At 41.5% G+C, this 18,309-nt stretch overlaps 1 protein-coding gene across 1 annotated transcript in view; it reads left to right on the top strand.

Moving 5' to 3' along the window:
* LOC135116166 (WD repeat-containing protein 19-like) overlaps positions 1–18,309 on the top strand; it is a 310,907-nt gene that overhangs the window by 159,194 nt on the left and 133,404 nt on the right. Inside the window, exons 15-16 of the mRNA XM_064033436.1 lie at positions 835–965; positions 7,234–7,331. Coding sequence (XP_063889506.1) covers positions 835–965; positions 7,234–7,331 — 229 coding nt within the window. The remainder of the gene's footprint in view (positions 1–834; positions 966–7,233; positions 7,332–18,309) is intronic.

Here is an 18,309-nt window from a genome sequence, read left to right as displayed (position 1 = left end):
ATATACTTTTCTCTTTCAGTACCAATCTGTAAAAGTTCAAATCCTTGAATGTTGAACACACAAATTCTGAAGTCTTGCTTTATATATATATATATATATATATATATATATATATATATATATATATATATATATATATATATATATATATATATATATATATATATATATATATATATATATATATATATATATATATATATATATATATATACACACACTTCATTAACTGATTTTCTTAACTGAGGATCCTGTATTTAAGATAAATTCAAGTTTTTAACATTGCCTTGAACACATGGAAAAATTGACATAGTTATTAAGGTAGACCTGTCACTCACTCAGTCAGTTGCCCTGCCACTAACCTGCATGGATATTGTATGCTTGTATATTTTGTAGCCATTAGAGTACATTGTAGTTTTATTATGCAGGAAGTTGAATTGGAGGAATCTCTCATTGCTGCCACTGTAAACACATTGCCTGAGCTGTCACATGCAATATATTTACCATTATGAAATATAAATGCCAGCTGTCATTTATCCATCAATATAACATGCTGGCAATCCCACATGGTATGGCCCAGAGAAAGCACCATCCACTCATACACATAACTCACACTCTTAATCCTGTCAGACCTTGGTGGAAAGGGATAGTCTTGTGAACTATCCTACTACACCCCAGGAGGGTAGGCAAACCACAGCTGGCTACATGCATCCACAGCAGTGCCCAACAACATACACTGGTTTAGCACTACCCCATTCATAATGCCATTGCATTATATGTGTTAAATTAATGAATTAATTGTATGACATTATAAAATCTTTGTTGTCATCTCAGGTGACACTTCAGACAGCCTCAGGGAAGACAGTGCCATTGATACTTTCTTCACACGAGATGGAGGCCAACATTCATGACTACTCCCATGAACAGCTCAGAACAGCTCTCAAAAAGAATATTTCTCTCAGAAGGTATTAATCACTAATGTACCATTTTTTTATTTCTAATGCTCTTAATATATATATATATATATATATATATATATATATATATATATATATATATATATATATATATATATATATATATATATATATATATATATATATATATATATATATATATATATCTGTAAGTTTATAAATGAGGTGAACAGGGATACACCAGAGCGTCTTTGTCTTCTTCATTTATTGCTTGCAACATTTCACCTTACACAGAAGGCATCATCAGGCTAAAAGAAAAAAATATAAAAACAATGAGTATATCATGACCATTAAATATATAAAACATATAAAATGATATGATGTTCTATGGAAGGCACAAAAATGTGAGGCAACAAACAGTTAAGGGAGGCAAATAGACATTGGTGAAGTGAAAGAAAAATACAGGTAAATAAAGTAACTGAAGGACAAAACAACAAACAATAGTGATATATGCTAAAAAAATATGATCAGTTGAACATTAGTATAGAGTAAAAAATTAAAATAGGGATGTAGTGTTGTCAAAATGAACCTGGTGTGTTCCTGCTGGTGGAGTGATGAGGACTGACAGAGGGTGGCAGTGTGTGTGTTAGAAGGGTTATGGTTTTGGAACCCAAAGCTCCGAATAGAGTATATAAAGGATATAATTGTGTTGATGATAATTGCTTGTTTAATTTAGGTTCCCAGTGTTTAATATAAATAGCTTCTAATATTTTAATGTCTTTATGTGCATCAGCTTTATGTAATATTTTGAAGTCCTTATTTGCAAAAGGGTGATCATGTGTGTGTGAATGTGTTCTTATTGCTGAAAATTTTGTCCCCATACTAGAACCACTAAGGTCAAGTAAATTTACTAGTAAGTTATTTTTAAGGCTCTTGTGCACACATGCACAATGCTGCATACAACCTTTCATCTTTTCTTAAGTACTTCTCATTTATAATTTTCATTTAAAAAATCTGATCCACACAATCTTTTCCTTTCCTGATACCCTGTTTCACATAGATCTTCTCAGTATCTTCCATCAGTCTCTCAGTCAAGACTCTGCCACAGACTTTTCCTGACACACTAAGCAAACTTATCCTCTGTAACTGTTAACTGATTTATGTCTGAAGTACTTCCATAATGTAACATACTCTCCTTTTTGAAATCTCCTTATTAGGTTTGTCCCTAACTTTTGATATTCTACATGCTGAGATAAAAATCCCATTTCAGCAGTGTCACTTTCCAAGGGATGACCTACTCTTTATTTTCCATTTCATTTTCATTTAGATGAACAGTTTGTTTGACAATCTCAGTTTCTCCATTTCCTATATTCTTATAGATTCTTGTAGTTTGTTTAATGTGTTATGTCAATAAGAAATCCTATGTTAACAATTAAATTAAGATTCCCTTTTGTCTTTATTGAGCATTTCATTTGCTTGCTCAGTTTTTCTCCATCTCCAGATTTCTTTTTAACTATACTAATTGCTTTAGCCATGCACTCATTATTTAAAATTTATGAATACTTTAAGTATTTATCATGCATTTGAATTATTCTCCTTATCAACACACCAGTAGGTGAAAACTTTGTTTCTTTGTCTTTCAAGCATTTTTTTTTACTTCTTATAATGTCCCTTTGCATTTACCATATCTCTCAAACACATTTTTCTTGTCATATTACTCCATTCTTATAAATTTCCTGTATATTGCTCTTTCTGTTCTTTCTTCCAGTGATGTCAGAGCCAATTTTGTGTTTGCCCAGTGAAGTAAAATTTGGATACTACTATGAGATGGGATGTTATAAACATCCCATCTCTAACTTTTACTCAAGTCTTCCATGAACTACTCTTTTATCCAGATTATCCCAGGCTTCTGTGCCTCTGTGGGAGAAACTGTGCTTTGTAATGTCTCTCTACAAATAGTTCTTTTCAACTTTCTTCTGTGTTCCCTTGTGTGTGTAATTATAATTACCTATTTATAATTTACAGGGCCTGAGCTATGCTTGTGTGATTCTGTCTTCATATGTACACTTGTCCAGTTTTTCCTTAAAGTCATGCACAATCATTGCCAATACTACATCCTCACTTAGCTTGTTCCAAACTTCTATATTTCTCTTTGGGAAACTATATTTCTTTATGTTATTCAAGCATCTTCCTTTTCTTATTTTTTTGCTGTGTCCTCATGTGAAATTGGTATTTCTTCTCTTAGCAGTAGTTTCTCATTATTAATTTCTTCCACTCCATTCCACAATTTATATATCATTATCAAATCTTCCCTTTCTCTTCTTTGTTCCAATGTTGGCAGATTCATTTCCTTTAACCTGTCTTCATATATTAATTCCTCCAGTTCTGGAACCATCTTTGTTGCCATCCTTTGTATCCTTTCTAGTTTTTTTACATGTTTCTTCTTGTGGGGAGACCACACTGATTCAGCATATTCCAGCTTTGGTCTAATCATAGTGGTAATTATCTTTTTCATCATATCTTTATCCATGTAGTGGAATGCTGTTGCAATATTTCTCACCATTCTATATGTATCTCTGAATATCTTTTCTACATGTTTCTTCAACTGTTGACTATCCTGTATTGTCACTCCCAGATCTTTCTCTTCTTGTGCTTTTATCATTTCTTCATTTCTCATTTTGTATGTCCAATTTTGTCTCTTTTCACTTTTTCCCATTTCCATTACATGACATTTTTTTTACATTAAATTCCATCTCCCATTTCTTACTCCAGTTCCAGATTTTATTCAAGTCCTCTTATAGAATTTCACAGTCTTTGTTGTTTCTTATATGTCTTTGTAATTTTGCATTGCCTGCAAACAAACTCATGTAACTACTCCCTCAGGTATATCATTAATGTAAATCAGGAAAAGTATTGGTGCCAGCATTGATCCTTGTGGTACTCTACTATCTACTTTTCTCCATTTCAATTTTACATCTTTTACTACTGTTCTCATTCCTCTTCCCTTTAAGTAGCTTTCCATCAGTTTATTTATTTTTTTTTCCATTTAATCCTCTTGCATTTTCTAGCTTTCATAGCTCTTGTGGGGAACTTTGTCAGAAGCTTTTTTTTTTAGACCTAAATACACACAGTTTACTGATCCATCCTTCTCTGTTATATCAGTCACTCTAGCATAGAAGCTCATCAAATTTGTTGCACATGATTATTTTGTCTAAAGCCATACTTTTCTGATATATCATGTTTTTCTAGAAATTTTGTTCACTGTTTCTTTATCACCTTTTCTCAAATATTATATGCTATGCTGGTCATTGATACTGGTCTTTAGTTTAGTGGTTCTTTTTTTTCTTTCCATTTTTATAAATTGGCACTATGTCTACTCTCTAAAATTCTTTAGGCACTCTTTCAGTTGATACTGAGCACTTTTGTATGTCATATACTGGTTCAATTAACTGTTTTCTGCACTCTTTTAAAATGAAACCTGATACTCCACCTGATCCTACTGCTTTTCTCTCTTCCAGTTTGTCCATCATTTTATAAACTTCTTTGATTACTGTAATTTCTCACATTTGCTTTTTTGTCTTCTCTTCTTGTAGTTCTTTAATTTTTTTTTTTTTTTATGTAGGAGGGACACTGGCCAGGAGCAACAAAAATCCAATTTAAAAAAAGACCCACTGAGATGCCAGTCCCAGAAAAGGGTCCAAAGTAGTAGTCAAAAATTGAAGGATAAGTGTCTTGAAACCTCTCTCTTGAAGGAATTCAGGTCATAGGAAGGTGGAAATACAGAAGCAGGCAGGGAGTTCCAGAGTTTACCAGAGGAAGGGATGAATGATTGAGAATACTGGTTAACTCTTGCATTAGAATAGGTAGAATAGGATGAATGATTGAGAATACTGGTTAACTCTTGCATTAGAATAGGTAGAATAGGGGGTGAGAGAAAGAAGAAAGTCTTTTGCAGTGAAGCCATGGGAGAGGGGGAGGCATGCAGTTAGCAAGATCAGAAGAGCAGTTAGCCTGAAAGTAGTGGTAGAAGATAGCTAGAGATGCAACATTATGGTGATGAGAGAGAGAGAGGCTGAAGACAGTTAGAGGAGAGGAGTTGATGAGATGAAAAGCTTTTCATTCCACCCTGTCAAGAAGAGTGGTATGAGTGGAACCCCCCCAGACATGTGAAGCATACTCCATACATGGATGGATAAGGCCCTTGTACAGAGTTAGCAGCTGAGGGGGTGAGAAAAACTGGTGGAGAGGTCTCGGAATGCCTACCTTCATAGAAGCTGTATTAGCTGGGATGAGATGTGATGTTTCCCGTTCAGATTATAAATAAAGGACAGACCGAGGATGTTCAGTGTAGAAGGGGGATAGTTGGGTGTCATTGAAGAAGAGAGGATAGTTGTCTGGAAGGTTGTGTTGAGTTGATAAATGGAGGAATTGAGTTTTTGAGGCATTGAACAATACCAAGTTTGCTCTGCCCCAATCAGAAATTTTAGAAAGATCAGAACTCAGGCATTCTGTGGCTTCCCTGCGTGAAATGTTTACTTCCTGAAGGGCTGAACGTCTATGAAAAGACGTGGAAAAGTGCAGGGTGGTATCATCAGCGTAGGAGTGGATAGGACAAGAAGTTTGGTTTAGAAAGTCATTGATGAGTAATAAGAAGAGAGTGGGTGACAGGACAGAACACTGAGGAACACCACTGTTAATCGATTTAAGAGAAGAACAGTGACCGTCTACCACAGCAGCAATAGAACGTTCAGAAAGGAAACTTGAGATGAAGTTACAGAGAGAAGGATAGAAGCTGTAGGAGGGTAGTTTGGAAATCAGAGCTTTGTTCCAGACTCTATCAAAAGCTTTTGATATATCCAAGTCAACAGCAAAAGTTTCATCAAAATCTCTTAAAGAGGATGACCAAGACTCAGTAAGGAAAGCCAGAAGATCACTAGTAGAGCCATACTGGCAATCAGATAGAAAGTTGTGAAGTGATAGATGTTTAAGAATCTTCCTGTTGAGGATAGATTCAAAAACTTTAGATAGGCAGGAAATTAAAGCAATAGGACAGTAGTTTGAGGGATTAGAATGGTCACCCTTTTTAGGAACAGGCTGAATGTAGGCAAATTTTCAGCAAGAAGGAAAGGTAGATGTTGACAGACAGAGCTGAAAGAGTTTGACTAGGCAAGGTACAAGCATGAAGGCACAGTTTCGGAGAACAGTAGGAGGGACCCCATCAGATCCATAAGCTTTCCGAGGGTTTAGGCCAGCGAGGGCATAGAAAACATCATCGCGAAGAATTTTAATAGGCAGCATGAAGTAGTCAGAGGGTGGAGGAGAGGGAGGAACAAGGCCAGAATTGTCCAAGGTAGAGTTTTTAGCAAAGGTTTGAGTGAAGAGTTCAGCTTTAGAAATAGATGTGATAGTGGTGCCATCTGGTTGAAATAAAGAAGGGAAAGAAGAAGAAGGAAAGTTATTGAGATATTTTTGGCTAGATGCCAGAAGTCATGAGGGAAGTTAGATCTTGAAAGATTTTGACACTTTCTGTTAATGAAAGAGTTTTTGGCTAGTCGGAGAACAGACTTGGCGTGGTTTGGGCAGAAATATACAGTGCATAAGATTCTGGTGATGGAAGGCTTAAGTACCTTTTGTGGGCCACCTCTCTATCATGTATAGCACGAGAACAAACTGTGTTAAACCAAGGTTTGGAAGGTGTAGGGCGAGAAAAAGAGTGAGGAATGTACGTCTCCATGCCAGACACTATCACTCTGTTATGCGCTCAGCACACAGAGACAGGTCTCTGACATGGAAGCAGTAGCCATTCCAAGGAAAATCAGCAAAATACCTCCTCAGGTCTCCCCAACTAGCAGAGGCAAAACGCCAGAGGCACCTTCGCTTAGGGGGATCCTGAGGAGGGATTGGAGCAATAGGACAAGATACAGATATAAGATTGTGATCGGTGGAAGCCAACAGAAAAGAGAGGGTGACAGCATAAGCAGAAGAATTAGAGGTTAGGAAAAGGTTAAGAATGTTGGGTGTATCTCCAAGATGGTCAGGAATACAAGTAGGGTGTTGCACCAATTGCTCTAGGTCGTGGAGGATAGCAAAGTTGAAGGCTAGTTCACCAGGATTCTTCTGTGAAAACTTGCTGAAACTTTTTGTTTAGCAATTCACTCATGTCTTTTGGGTCTTCATATGTTTCATTTCTATCCTTCAACCTTTATAGTTTTTTCTTTTAGTTTAATTTTTTTTTCCATTTATGAATCTGTAGAAGTGTTTGTGTGTGTGTTATCACATTGTCCATGTGACTGTTGTGGTTTTTGTGTATATGCAGGTTCAAGGATGCAAGTGCTATATGCCAGGTGTTGAACAACAAACAGGATTGGGAGGACTTGGGAAAAGGCTGCCTCTGGTGCCTCAATCTGGAGTTAGGTGAGTGTGCATCAACAGAGTGTCTATGTTTATTTACCTATTTGTATCTAGAGCTTTTAAGATCTCATCTTAAACAAAATTTCCATAACTTTAGTATCCTTTCTGTCGGCTACACAAACTCTTGTTCCCTTGTAAACATTGTGGAAGCATTTATTCATCACTTCTGCAACTTCTGTTTGTTTCTCATACATAATTCTGTCTGTTCTTAGTTGGTCAGTACTCTGCCTTGCCCTCAGTTTCCCGTTCACATGTTTGTAGAACAATTTTGGTCTTTACATTTGACAATTATGTCTTTTTGGTGGCCACTTCATGGATGTTAATGCTTTATGCACGGGACTTACATCAATGTATTTGAGATAGAGGTCTGGATCCGGCAAATTACAAAATTTACATACCAGTAGGCGGCTATCCACAACAAACACTCACCAAAAAAAGAAGTCAAAAAGAAAAAGGCAAAAACAGACCAACCATCTCATTTAAATCCCCCCACCTAAACACCTGTCTAACTGCTGACTGACCTGAAAGGGGGCATGGCCTAGGAAAGTTAGAACAGGACACATAGCACTCACCATCAGATTTCTACTCACCACCATTCTGTTTGCTCCTTCTGTTGGCTCGTCTTGCAGGTGCCGTCCTTGGGTGGGTGTGGGTGCCACTGCAGGGAGTGACATGTACAGTGATGGTGCACTTTGTTCGAGGATTTCTGCATTTTCAAATATGTGTGTTGTGTGCTCTGTAGACAGCTGTTGCTGTGCATTCAGCACCTCTCCGTTCCAGTTTTTACTGGTTCAGGCCCTGTTGTAGTTGCCTGGGCATGCAACTCAAGACGTGAGCTGCATCAGACTTCATTTGAGGACCCTGACCCATGCTCAGATCCTCAGTGGGACCTCCCATCAAGCTTTCCCCCTTGTGGATTTCCAGATCCTTGCCCACCTTCCCTATGGTTTCCTCTTTCCCCCACTGCCAAGACATCAACTCCTCTGGTACGTTGGGCCCTCGGTTGTTGGGCTTGTGCCACCAGTGTGATATATGTCTTTTTTCAGCATTTTGCACTCTGTGATGTTGTTTACATCTGTTTTGCCTTCTGCTCTTTGCTGTTTCTATGGCACCATGGCTTCAGTGCCAGGACAGCGTTTTTCACCACATTCATAGTCTCAACCCAACTGGGGTATTGCCTTAGCCGTGGCAATGCCACTCTGAGGTCTCTGAGGATTGCAGTGATGCCACTCACAGTGAGGCCCCATTTCATCATCTGGTCAAGAGGAAGAGTGATCTCACTCTCATGGCAATGTCTTGTGCTTCCATCTGGTCTCTACTAGTAGGGAGTGATGCCACTCTCAAGGCGATGCCATTTTCTGCCTGTGGTCTGAAGAGAATGAGAATGATGATCCCAGAGCATATGCACAGAACTTTTCTGGTACTTCTCCCCATATGCGACCCACCAGCTTATGTCATATTGATTATTTTATTTTATTTATATATTTTATTTTGACTTGTAAATTTTTCTTTTACATTTCTTCTCAGTTTTTTTATTTCAGTCTTTTGATGTTTCCCTTCTAGGCAGCATGTCTGCCAGGCATCCCTCTCAACCTTCTCTGGGGTTCTTAGAGGAGGATGGGACTAACACTCACAACAGGGATGCTCAGGATGGGGCACCACTGGTTTCCCCCCCCCTGCAACCAATTGCCATTGACAGACTACTGCTCCAGGTCCTGCAGCATTCAGTCTCCCTCTCCACACCCTACCATCGTTACTGCTATCTTCTCACCTGCTTCCCTTCAGGAGTTTCAGCCTGTCTCTCCTTTTTCCCAAGTCTTGCCTCTGACATCCCCTTCCTCTGACATTGTGGTTCGGCTCCTGAGTATGCCAGGCTTCCTCCTGCTTAAGTAATGACCATGCCTGCACTCTTGGAGACTTTAAGCCAATCTTTGGTTTTTCTTTTTTCAGCAGAACAAACAGCCCCACTCCCCTTCACCTCTGCCCATGCCACCTCATTGCCAGAGGTCTTCACCTCTCTTAGATGCTGGCCCCACAGTCGCAGAAATGGTTTTGCAGTCTCAGCTTCTCTTCCATGGCAATTCTTCTTCTCCCCTTCCTTCACCGTTCCCAGGTTCTTCTTACGGCTCAGCAGGGCAAGACTGAACAAAAGTTCCTTAGCTCTAGGTTGTTACCCCAGCAGAAGGGAGTTTTTGTGCTTGGCAACATCTCTCCTGAGCTTCAGACTGCTGGGATCCCATGGAAGGAGTGCAACTTTGTGAGGTGTCCAACCCTGCTGGAGGGTTGTCTTTCGTTTTCCAGTGGTTCTCTGCCCTGACCCCTGCTCCTCGCTTCCCTCAAGTGCCTCCCCATGATGCTTCTAGGGCAGCTGCTGAGTTGGCACTCCTAGCCCAGTTACCTATCCCCTCCCAGCTTTCACTTCTTACAACTGCATGACCCCAGTACCTTTTGTCACTATCTTCAATGGAAGATATGGGTGCAGACACTCTGGTTCAGCCTCTCATTTCCTGGTGGGACAAGTTTGTGCTGGTGAGGGGACACTTGCCCATACCCTTGCTGCCAAATTCCATGGTGTGCCTTCCCCTTGGGACTTGATGGCCCCAGCCAGCCATGCCTTTGTCGCTGACTTGACGCCAGCCTCAGCCAACCACATGGTGTGAGGTCAACCCTCATACCCTTTGTCTCCGGATGCCAGCCCTGGCCGTGACCTGACCCAGCCAGCAACCACCCCCACATCATCCTCAGTCTGTGTCCGCCTTTCCTCAGTGGTGGACATTCCCAGTCGCGTCCACTTAGGCCTCGGAGGTGGACATGCGACCTCCTGGCAGCTTCACATATTTTATCATACTGTACGGTTTATTTTATTAATATAATACAGCAGGGTTACTACCATACTTCTTTGGTCACCTCTACAGAAGAACTAGTATTTGAAGAAGCTTATATACATTCTCTAGTATATAAAAATTGTGCCTGTGGTGGAGTTAAGTCGATGCTACCAGTCTTCCATGTCCACGTGTCCTGCTCGTCGCCAGCTACTCCAGCTACCTTCATTGCCTCTGGGTAATCTGCTAAGCCGTCACTGACGCATTTCTGCTAAGCTGTCACTGACGCAAGCTGCTACACTACTACACATCTACGGTGTTTTCTTCAAGCTGTTTTCAGGGCCTCTTTCAAGCTTTTTATGCCAAGCCTGCCCTGCCAGTCTGTGCCTGTACGACTTCAAGCCATCACCAACACTGTCCCTGTTTCAAGTCTGGACTTTTTAAGCCATCACTGATGCAACTTGACTGCTTTGCTGCTGATCCTGTCGTTCTAAGACTTTGGATCTTATGCCGTCAGTCTTCACATCTGTAAGTTTTGGTGTTTCCTGTCTGCGTGGTCTTTCCAGTGCATAATCTGCCATAATCCACCACACTTGAAGATTTTATCACTGTCATGTGCATTATTTGTGCAGTGTTATGATTTTTGTTGTGCATTTTTATTTTGCAATTTATTTGGCATAGAAATGCCTTGTTCTCTTGTTTTATGACCTCTAGTGTTGTTCTAGTTTTGCTTGACCTCTGATTCACTGTGCTGATGTCACAGCTAGTGTGAATTTTGTGTTTGGCAGCTGTACTCTCTTTTCTGATGTCTTTACTATGTGAGTTTTGTGATTTGCCAGTGCGTACTTACTTTTCTGATGTTTATTCTGTGAACCTTGCAATTGGCTATAGTGCATACATCAAGTGTCTTATGCAGCTAAGCACGTCTTTATTATGTAAATTATACATTTCAATGTGCCTGCATTACCCCATATACTTTTATAGGCATGAGGGCATGCCTAGAAGGGTGACTGAGCATTGTGCTGGTGTGGGGACATATGCCCATACCCTTGCTGCCCACATTCCATGGGATTTGATGGCCCCTCCCCTTGGGACTTGATGGCCCCAGCTGGCCTCACCTTTGTGACTGACCTGACGCCAGCCTCGGCCAACCACGTGGTGTGAGGCCAACCCTCATACCCTTTGTCTCCAGATGCCAGCCCTGGCCATGGACTGACCCGGCCAGCAACCACCCTTACATCATCCTCAGTCCATGTCCACCTTTCCTCAGTGGCAGACATGCCCAGTCGTGTCCACCTAGGCCTTGGGTGGATGTGCGACCTCCTAACAACTTCACATACTTATCATATTGTACAGTTTGTTTTATTAATATAATACAGCATCATTACCACTGTATTTCTTTAATCACCTCTACAGAAGTACTAGAAGAAACAGAATTACCTAGTACAAGTTGGCTCCTTCCAGATCTTCTTGCTGTTCTCTTTCTGCACCTGGTACTTCTGCCTCAGTGATTACAGGTGGAGACTTCCTGTGGGCTCAGCTGGGAGGTTTTTCTTCCACCCTGCCATTGTCAACAGTGTCTGTCTGGCATTCCATCTTTCTCCCTTCCTCCTCAGGCTCTGCTGGCAGAAGATGACCAGGCCATGGAAAGAAGTGTGTCAATTTTCTTGGGCATTTCCATCATGTTTGGATCTTGATAGCTCTAGTTTTGGGCTCCTCCTTCAAGTCTATGCCCTTCTCAGCTTTGGACATTCAAGCTGCCTTTCACTACATTGCTACTTTGACCTCTGTGGCCATGTAAACTCTGTGGCCAGCCTTCATCTCCTCTGTTGTGGGAGCTCAGTGTGCCAGACTCCAATGTCGTGAAGCTGTGCTATGGGAAGTAGATGCTGGAATTTGACTGTCTTTGTTGGCTGCTGAATCTCTCTTGCCAACTCTCTTGGATACAAGTTATGCTTGAGATCTTTTGCAAGCTGTACCCTCTTGGGTGACAGTTCACATCTGGCACCACAGTTCTGCCTCCTCATCTCAGTCTCATCATGGTTCTGGTTCCCAAGTCCTTGCTAATCAACATGTAGTGAGTTCCCATCCTCCACAGTGTCATCTTCCCTCTTCTTTGGGTCCCCCTTGGGTTTCAGCTAGGGGCTCTTCAGCCTCTCACTCTTCAGCTCCCCACACTGGGAGGGGGTGATCACTGAGGTCTCCTTCCCACTTGGCAACTTCCCAGGTCTCATCACACCAGTCTGCTTATCCTACCCCTGGTCCTCTGCAGCTCTCCTGGTTGCTTCACCAGCCTAGCAAGAAGTAGCATTCCTGACTCCTGCAGGCTCAGTCTCTTGTCTGGGTGGGAGGAGGCATGGCCTTGAGGGTCCTGGGCAGCCAAGGTCATATGCAAGGGTCTCTCTTGGCCAACATCCTCTCCTCCATTGTCCCATCCATCCTCAGTCCTAATGCAGGGCGGTTTGACATCGTCTCTACAAGCTGTAGGAGCAGGATGTGGAGAAAACATTCAACCCTGCTTTCCTGTCCCATGCCTTCATGGTTCCCTGAGTAGGCTGAATCAAAGTACAGTAGGATATGTGATAATGCATAGTCGTTATAACGTATAACTTCAATAATGCACTGAAACTTTAATAAACATTTAATCAGAAAAATGAACCAAAACTGGCATTCACCACTTCAGTGAGCGAATTTTAATAAATATTTAATTGGAATAGCAAACCAAAACTGGCAAGACAAACTTGCCATTTGTGCAAACACTGAAATTTTAATGAAAATTTAATTGGAATAACAAACTAAAACTCACAAAACTAACTCACCAGTTGTGCAAGTCACTGCTTACCTATCCACTGCCTGTCTCTTCCTCCCTTTTTTCCTTTCCTTTCCTTTCTTTTGTCATGTCTCAAACCTCCCTCTCTGTCACCTCCTCTTCCCATTACCTGTCAGAGATAAGGGACTAGGGAGTAATACCTCACTCTCTCTCCCTCGCCCCTCATTCATTTTATGTCATGTTTGCTTTGTCCTCTCTCACTGTTCCTCACTCTCATATACATAATTCCATTTTCATTCTCAATCAGTCTCATTCTGTTTAGCAATCCTTAGGATTGTTTTTACTTTCACAGAGAGAGAGAGAGAGAGAGAGAGAGAGAGAGAGAGAGCTCTGACTTAAGTGGGATTTACTGTATGTATATGTGTGATGCTGACATTAGGTAAGTATGACACATACTTGTCAAAGCAGTATGAAACTCTATACATGTATATATAAAACAATATATATATATATATATATATATATATATATATATATATATATATATATATATATATATATATATATATATATATATATATATATATATATATATATATATATATATATATATATATATATATATATATATATATATATATATATATATATATATATATATATATATTGGAATTTTTTTATATTATTTTCTGGTTCCCAGGAACCAATTAATTTTTCCCATAATGCAGTTGTCATAACGCACATATGCCATAATGAATGCTACATTGGAATGAATCATGTTTGTTGTCCCGTACCCTACTATATCTACTCTTCACTTTTGGATGTTCTCGCTTCAGCAGGTTTGGCTGGCCTTGTCTCCAGATGCATGATTGGTCTCCCTCAAGCTGGAGAGTGCATACTGGCATGTGACCATCCACCCTTGGTCCCACACACTCCTTGCAGTTCAAGTTGACTTGCACATCCTTCAGTTCATGGTCATATGCCCTTTGCTCTCAACATTGTGCCCAGGATCATCATAATACTCACCAAGGTTGTGTCCATACATCTAACCAGTCAAAGGGTGTCTACCCTCATGTACCTCGATGACTGGCTGATCCATGCTCCTTCAGAGTTGTGAGCACGGTGAGATCTGGGCATTGCCCTCTGCACCTGCCAGGAAATGGGATTCCTGGTCAACTTCTCCAAGTCATCACTTGGTTCGGCATGCAGTGGGACACCAGGTCCCAGAATCAGGATTGTTTGCATGCAACCAGATCCGTCTGCTGCAGAAGCTTTGCCAGGCACTGGGATCTCGTACTTCTATCAGATGATTGTGGGACAGCCTCTTAGGTTCATCAACTTCACAGCATATGTAGTGTCTCTAGGATGGCTGAGGTTCAGGAGACTTTCCCAGGAAGGAAACTGCTGGTTTTCTATTCCCAGTGCAACCCAGTTTGCAAGTTTCCCAGATCTCTTCTCCTGCTCCTCTGTTGGTGGGCTCCACCCTGTCATTTGTCCTCAGTCTCTCCCTGGATTCCTCCATAGCCCACACTGCTCATCATTACCAATGCTTCAGATTCAGGCTGGGGCCTCTGGTCTTCCAATGGTCTTCTAGCTCAGAGCCTGTGGTCCCCTTTTCAATCTCAATTTCACATCACTTCCTGGGAGCTCCTATGCCCCTTCTCTTTTTCTGCAAATTTCCAGAGGTCAGGGATGTATGCATGAGATTCCAGCAGGACAACCAAGTTGCAGTACACTGCATCTCTCACCAAGGCTCTCCTCATTCTTTCCTTCTTCTCTCCATCACAGAAGATCTTTTTTCCTGGCTGAGTCCCGGAACCTCTGCCTGTCTCTGCCAGGTATATTCCAAGTTCAGACAACATTTTGGCCAATGCACTGTCACATCAGGCAGGGACTTTAGTAGAGTGGGTATAAGCACCATCCAACGCTTATTAATGCATTGTACTGGAGGTAACTGAAACGAGCTGTGCAGTATGCGCTCTTTGTATTCAGAAGCATTCAAACCTGTGAATTAACATATTATCACTAATTTTGAGAATAACAGAAAAAAGTATATCAATAGGTAAAACAAGTATTGCAGTACATCAATGTTGTGACACTTCACTTCGTCAATTCCGTAACGTATGTGAGTCAATACAGAGTTACCTACACTTTAGCAGGTTCAGTTGGTTCTACAGATGACCACCAGCATAAACACAGCAAGTCGTCCTCTCGTCTGTGTGATCTGATGTACGTCATTATGTTACGTTAAGTGTACTTATACTAACACACATCGCTAAATCCTCACAATTACGTAACTCACAATTATGTAAGTATCTAATTACTATACGTAGTTACATTAATTATGTTGACACACATCATTAAATCCTCATGGTTACATAAGTATCTATTATCTAATATGATGAATACATACACAGTGCGGGGAACAGGCATCCTCTTGGTTGTATGCAAGGGATTTACTTGGGGATTTACCGGGATGAGAACTTGGGGATTTACTGGGATTTGCTCTCCGCGCCTCCCGAGACACATCTGACATGTAGGCATGACTGTCGTGAAGTGGCTCTGGAGATGCTGCTGTGCCCCTACGGCGTATGATGTTCATTATGCTGTGGTACGTTATCAACACTCACGTCACAACAACCACACCGAAATAGCTGAGAGGGCAAGTTCAACGCATCCCCTCGGCCGTACATTCCCCTCTCACTCTGTTGTGCCAGCGTGCAGGCGCGCCATACACTGCTCATGTATAACAACCAGTTGCTACAAATAATATAACACTAATGAAATAAAACATAAAATGTTACATTACAATGTACATATATGTGTATCTCTAGCCGTCGTGTAAGTTGTACATATACAGCGGCTGCAGTGGGAGTTGAGACTGCATTCCAAGACATAGTGGACCTTTTTGGCAATCCTCACATGGACCTGTTCGCTTGCAATTCCAACCACAAGCTTCCTCTGTTTGTGTCTCTTTGGATGGCTAAGGAGGCAGGAGGATCAGATGCCTTCCTGGTTGATTGGAGTCTGTATCTGTTCCCTTTTCCAGCAGCCAGAGTGTTACTGCAGTTATGTTACAAACTACAGACATTCCAAGGCCAAGTTCCTTTGGTGCCACCCATACCCACATCGCTGCTCTGAAGGCTTCACTTCGTTAAGACTGTGGCATTTCACTGCACATACTCAGGCTGGACTAGATGCCCTGCAGCTTCTTCCTTCAATGTCCTGCTCCCTGCCAGTCTCATTCTTTCTGGTGGGGTCTCTCTCTAAGGCTCTGGACTCCTTAGCTCCTCCTCTGTTTCCTGAGCTTCCCTCACTGGATCTGATTTTTCAGAAGACTGATTTTTGGTTGACTTAGCTTCTGGCGCATGTGCTTCACAGTTATATGCCTTGCCTTGTCATCCTGCCTGGACTATCTGCTTCTGGTGACATCCAGGTTTCATTGGCCCCTGTCACTTCCTTTCTGGCCAAGAATGAACAGGAAGATCATCCCCTTCCCCCTATCATTATTCTGGCTTGGTTTCAAGGTGGGGTTCATTATCCTCTGTGTTCTGTCTCTTCTCTCTGCTAGTATCTTCTATTTTCTACTGATTCTTCTTTGAACCATCTCTTTATCTGGCCCGACTCTCTCCGACTCCAGTGTCCACATTGCAAAGGTTTTGTGTGATGTTATCAACCATGCAGACCCAGGATGTCTGGAAAATGGCAGCTTCTCTACTTTTCTTCGTTCCTATTCCTTGGAGACTATTTGCTTAGGAGGCCAGTGGAGTTTAGCTCATGCTTTTGTCCATCGCTACTTCTCCTCTCAAGTCTCCAATGCATCCATTGTCATGATGGGCTCAGACCCTCGTGCCTAACTGATCCTTTGCTTGAGACCTCATAGGTTTGAGGTCCCCCTTTTTCATATTCTATGAAAGTTTGGGTTGGTTTTCTGGGTTTTGGTCGTGTGTAACTTATGGACCAGTGGCCCCCTTGTGTGTGAGGCATTAGTGTGGGTTTTCTTGGTCTTGTTGGGGATCATTCTTGGGGTTTCCCCATCAGGTTGGTCTTAATCATTGTTTGCCTCTTGGGGATGTCCTGCTGCTACTTAATGTTGCAGCTGTGGACCTTCAGTCTTCTCCTCGCTCGGCAAGTATGTGTCCCAGGTTGGTGTCCTCCTAAACTGCCTCCACATGGGAAGCAACATTTACATCCATGAGGTAACCACCAAAATTGGATTTTGAATGGAGTGAAAAATTGATTTTTGATGGCATTGAGTGGATGCCAATGTTTTGATTCCACTCATAGTTTCCTTCTTCTCCTCCCCTTGTCTCATTGAGACCCCACCTACCTATGCATTGTATTTTCTGATGGTGAGTGCTATGTATCCTTTCCTCCTAACCTTCCTGGGCGACGCCCACTTTCAGGTTAGTCAGTAGTGGGATAGGTGTTTAGTTTCGGGGGTTGAATGATACAGTTGCTCTGTTTTTGCCTTTTTCTATGACTTGTTATTTTGGTGAGTGTTTGTTGTGGATAGCTGCCTACTGGTATGTAAATGTTGCAATTTGCCAGATTCAGACTTTCATCCCAAATATGTTGATGCAAGTCCCGTGCATAAAGCATTGGCATCTACTCACCACCACCAAAAATAGATTCTTCACTCCATTCAAAATCCCATTTTCTTGTTTCTTTCTTTCTTCTTTTCAAATCCTAACATAATAATTTCTTGCTCTCTTAAATTCATTCCAAAGATTAGACTGTCTCCACCTCCTCCATTTCTTCCAGGATGCTTCTTTCTTTCTCACTACCTCAGATGTGATGCTAAACCATTCCTTATTTCCAATATCTCTGTGGTGTTTGTGCTGTGGCAGCCATGTTAACACATTGCCACTTACCTCTCTGATTTTGTCCCTTTTGTTGTCTTTGTGTGCACCCTTTCAACATTATGGCAGCTTTGTTTCCTTCTTTGGACTCTTCTGATGTGCTGGGAGAGGAATTTTCTCCACAGGAAACTTCAGATCATAACCAGGAGTCAGTTGGATCACAGCTGGTTCATCCCCATGATTCTGATGCAGGTGTGAACAATGATCCTGCCAGCTGTAGATGCCTGTGTTTCACCTGCCATGGGTTGATTCCTAGTGCTGCCCATGACACTCATCCTGTATGCATCAGTTGCCATTATCGTTTTTGTTCATAGGATTTACATTGTTATGAATGCTTAGATTGGACCCTGGAGTTCATGGCCAAGATGTTCAGCCGCCAAAAGAAGTTGTAGACCAAGCTAGAGAGCAGAACTCACCACTCCTCTTCCCGGGGCTCTTTCCCCTGCCCCCTCCTTATTCGGGAGCCTCTACCTTCATCTTTGGTGAGGGAAAATGGGGTTGATTTGCTGTCCCTTCTGTTGTGCCAG

This window comes from Scylla paramamosain, chromosome 30 (assembly GCF_035594125.1).
Source record: "Scylla paramamosain isolate STU-SP2022 chromosome 30, ASM3559412v1, whole genome shotgun sequence".
Classification (NCBI taxonomy): Eukaryota; Metazoa; Arthropoda; class Malacostraca; order Decapoda; family Portunidae; genus Scylla; species Scylla paramamosain.
The sequence above is the reverse complement of the archived record's forward strand: the minus strand, read 5'-3'. Positions and strand labels throughout refer to the sequence as shown.